The 4,389-nt window shown below is 36.8% G+C and overlaps 1 protein-coding gene across 1 annotated transcript; it reads right to left on the bottom strand.

Annotated features, from left to right (window-relative positions):
* Positions 1 to 1,421: 1,421 nt before the first annotated feature.
* Positions 1,422 to 4,045, bottom strand: LOC112146756 (protein FAM104A). The gene is made up of 3 exons (XM_024272736.2): positions 3,482 to 4,045; positions 2,707 to 2,824; positions 1,422 to 2,434 (listed from the first exon to the last, which is right to left on the bottom strand). Exons 1-3 carry the CDS (start codon positions 3,496 to 3,498, stop codon positions 2,222 to 2,224), a joined length of 348 nt encoding a protein of 115 aa, XP_024128504.1. The 5' UTR covers positions 3,499 to 4,045; the 3' UTR covers positions 1,422 to 2,221.
* Positions 4,046 to 4,389: the final 344 nt, after the last annotated feature.

Raw genomic sequence — 4,389 nt, 5'->3', positions numbered from 1 at the left:
ATAAACAACTCAAATGAAGAGATTGATAGACAACAAAAGGGAAAACGAGCTGTACGTACAAATTAAATTTTATTTGACAGAATAATCACCAGAAAGTCTATGTCACATCAATATGGTACATTTCAGATTTAAAAATATAAATAATTAGGGGGAAAAAAATAAAATGTATGCAAATGTAACACATTCAGTTAAAAACATATGGGTTTATCTTTAAAAAATAACTACAATTAAACTATTGTGCATAAAGAATATGTCCTCTTATCTGAAACGACAGGGATGTTCAATCGGGTTTTGTTTAGTGCAAAAACAGGAAGTCTTTTCCGCAGTTAAAGCAGGATTTCAGTGCTCCTTATAGTTTTGCAAACAAATATTGGATATTATGAACTTTCTGGAGAGAAACAACTGTGTCCCTATAGATTTCAGGATCAAAAAAAAATATATATTGATTAAAAGCGAAGGCAGCTGATGGAATCTTGATATGGATGAGTGAATATACCCAAAAAAATGATTCTTAAGCCTCAGTATTAAACACCAAATAAGATGAAAAAGCAAGAGATGGCATACACTAAGATACAAATGATGTAATTAGCTCTGCTTTGACCATAATTTCACCCTTGAACTAACAAGTGTTTTGTTTATATGCTGCTCTTCTGAAAAGCTCTCCAGTGTGCCCTCTTGTGGAATCATCTGGTATAACAGCTGCAGAAAACCCCTTTATGATTCACAAGTGGGAAGATGGTAAAGAAAATTAACAAATTTAGATTATGGGTTGGTAAAAATTAGCTTTCAATCTAGAAATTCTACAATATAAACTCTTTGACCTTTGAGACTTTTGGTCATTTCAAACCAACTACAGATCTTTACTTTGATCAATTAAGGAGATTTCTAAATGTTGAAGGATGTCTAATGTTTCTCCACATTTTCAAAATATTGCTGTTCCCACATGGTTTCAAGTTAAAATGAAGTCAAAGTAAATAATAGACCTTAAAAGTAAAAAAAAAAATTAAAGCACATTATTGTCAAAAGCACATTGTGTTAGCTTTGTGAGAAAAAAGAAAAAAGCTGTAGGGTAAAAAATGCTGCCTTAAATGAAAAAATAATATTCTTCATCTCAAGATTGCAAACATTGATTATATTGTGCTTTTTTAAAATGACTGCAGATCAAAATCCTCTTTATTTCTGTGTTGAAAGACTTGATAATTAAAATAAAAAAAGAGGCAAAACCCAACTTGTATTATCTTTAGGATCAAAATGTTTCATCTTTGTCCCTCGCTCTTATTTTGGTTGACTTCTTTCAGGAACTACAAGCAGTAATGTTGGTGCTGTCTTTTTTTATAGGACAGTTTACAGTGTAGTAGTGAATCCCCTGAGAGAAGAGTTGTCCCCCTTTAGGTTATAAGGCAACAAGAGGTTCTTACAAGTTCATGATATTGACTTTAATCAAGGGTTAGGGTTTAAAAGAAAGCACTAAAAATCATATTTTAATCATGACTTTTTTGATTTCTGACATTCAGTTGCAGGAAATTCCTTTAGGTTTTGCTGATGATGGAGAAACGGTCTGCCTATGCTAGTGGTTTGAAACCCTGTTACCAGTCTAAGATCAAATCCTACGCTCAACAGCCTAAACATCCTCACGTGTATCTCAAATCTATTGTTCTATTGACACATAACTAAGACGGGGCTGAAAAACTCAGCACCTCCCTACCCAAACTACCAGTTAGGATCCTCCAGCTTCGTGTAAGGGAGTCCCTATGAGGAGTATGATGGGAAACGAGCAGTCCGAGATAAGAGAATGCTCTCCCTGAGACTGGTCCACCCACTTTAGCATTATGAAACCCAACTATTAACGACTAAAATCTCACTAAAAGGCCTAAAAAGCTAGGTTGATGCCACTTCAGCAGCGCATGAGCAAACGTTTAAGACAAAACACGACGTTTGCTCGTCAATCAGTTCCAACGAGGCTCAAGAAGCAGCAAGTAAACACGGCTGGTCAGAAAACAAGAGGAGCAAAGATTGTTTCAAGATGATCACAGTTGTCAGTTTTATTGCTAAACTGAATGTCCGCTGACACCTGACCAGATGCTGCCCTCTGCACACACATCGTTGGTAACAGGAGATACGTGCAGAGGAGCCGAGTGACGAGAGGCTGTGACATGCTTCAGGGCATCTGTCCTTTGGCGGCTGACTGGGGGACTTTTTTGGGTTTTGTTTTATCCCCCCATCACGTGTCTCTGAGCTGACCTCGGCTTTGAAGGCTGTGGAAGTGGGCCTCCCTGAGGATGCGGTTGATCTGCAGGTACGACGCCTGGCTGGTCAGACGGAGCAGCTCTGAGGAGGTACCGAAGCTGAGGGGGCTGCAGGGGCCCACGGCGCACCGACTGCCCGCCGCATGCTCGGTGCTGCTGATGCTGTTGGTGCTCTCACTGTTAGATGACTGTTGACAACAATAAATTATTTGACATTTTCTCACATAAATGTAAGAAAGTAAGTAACGATTTTGCAACTTTTAAAAATTACACAGCAGCATGAAACAAAAGTGATAAAATAACTTTTTGGAAACAGAAAAAGGTCTTCTTTTGATTCCAAAAGACTTTAAGAGTCCACAAAAATGTTTGAAATTTTATTTTAAAAATAAAGAAATAAATTAAAAGGACTGCACATCTAAAAGTGGACATAATTAATTTAAGTTACACCGACTCTGTTTACCTCAGAGTCACATGCATCTCGGCCTGGCTCAGGGGAAAGAGGATGAGCTCTGCTTTGCCTTTTGGCTTGAGGCACCAGGTGGTCACTGAGCTCATTGCCACCACTGTGCTGCCGTTTCCTGTATTGGCAAAAAACGTGAACACTTTATTAACTAGCCAACATGACGACAACACCAACGACACAATTTTACCTAAAATAAATAAAAGCAGCCAAAAATGCAAACTTAATGTGTATTGCACAGATTAGTGGTCTACTAACACATAAATTAATCGAAGCATCTAATTTAATATGATCAAAAACACACATTTTTTTCCCCCTAAATCACTTAAATCTATAAATTAGGAACAGTTGCTTCAAGCTTGCAGCCCCTCAGTGGGGGATAATTTCAAAATTATCCCTGGGCTTTAACATCAAAACATTTATGCAACATTTTCAACATTAAATAAGAATCACTGCCAATTATCTTCTTTTATTATGCCATCCAGGTTATATTTCATCCCCAAACTGCCATAACTCACTCTTATCTGCTTCTGCCAAAGCACATAGATAACACAACAGAGGCCTAATGCAGCTCTACAGAAAAACAGAAGCATTTGACACAAGCTAGTCAGCTGTTTGAGGATTAGCTAGTCAAAAAGAATGAAGGTTTTTACATTTAACACGGACAAATGTATATGGATGTAACATAAACTAAACTCACATAACTAATGCTAAATAATCAAGTGTTTTAAACTGATTGCACTTAATAAATAAAAACACTGTAAGCCTAACTTACCTGCTTTCAGTCAACATGAAAAGACCTTTAGGAGCTTCTTATTTGTTTCGTTCAAATCTGCTTACAGATGCTCGGCAGTTTTCTTTTTTTGTGAGACGAGACGTCAATTCATGGCCTATTCTTGCCTCGTCTAAGCTATTTTTGTTGCTTAACGTGCCAATTACGTAAATAATGACGGCATACCCCAATTCATTTTTCTCTGTCAGGTATCAAAATTGTTTAGTAACGGCAAGAAAGAAAAAAATATACCGTTAAATAGCACCTAAACGAAAAACTAACGACGTTTTGGGGCTAGCTTGAAGCCAGTCCTCCGCTTTGTCATTGCTTAAAAGCTAATGCTAACCATCGCGAGCTAACACTGCTTTTAGATTTGACATCGTTCGCTCACTAATACATCAATCATTAACTATTAAACGGTGTTGCTACGTGCCTTTAAATCTTAGAAAACGTATAAATAAAGATAAAAATACTATAGAACTACAACAAAAAGCGCTCTAGCTAAGGGTACTATCATCAGATAGCAACACTCGCCTGCGACGGTTGTGTTTACATGTTACTGCGCCTGCGCAGAAACAAGGTGCATTTAAGGCCTTCGGGTTTTCTGGAAACTAAAAACGTCAAGTCAAAAAACTTTGAAAAAACATTATATTGCAGTTTAAATCAAATGTTGTGTATTATAATGGTTTTGTATTGATTTGTTCTAGTTATTTTATTGAGTAGATGAATGTAATTAAAACAACTAAATTGGTAGAATCAGGAACCTGCTAATAGCACGTAAATGCAACATGGATACATTCTGTTCCATCAAATAAAACGGTACTTTATTACATGTGTGCAATGTAACATACATGTAATTTTCTTTATTTAATTTCTCTGGCTAATGTATTAAAGATTGGATGGCTAGTACC

Source organism: Oryzias melastigma, linkage group LG8 (genome assembly GCF_002922805.2).
Source record: "Oryzias melastigma strain HK-1 linkage group LG8, ASM292280v2, whole genome shotgun sequence".
Taxonomy (NCBI): domain Eukaryota; kingdom Metazoa; phylum Chordata; class Actinopteri; order Beloniformes; family Adrianichthyidae; genus Oryzias; species Oryzias melastigma.
Note: the sequence above shows the minus strand (reverse complement) of the source record. Positions and strands in the feature narration are given on the sequence as shown.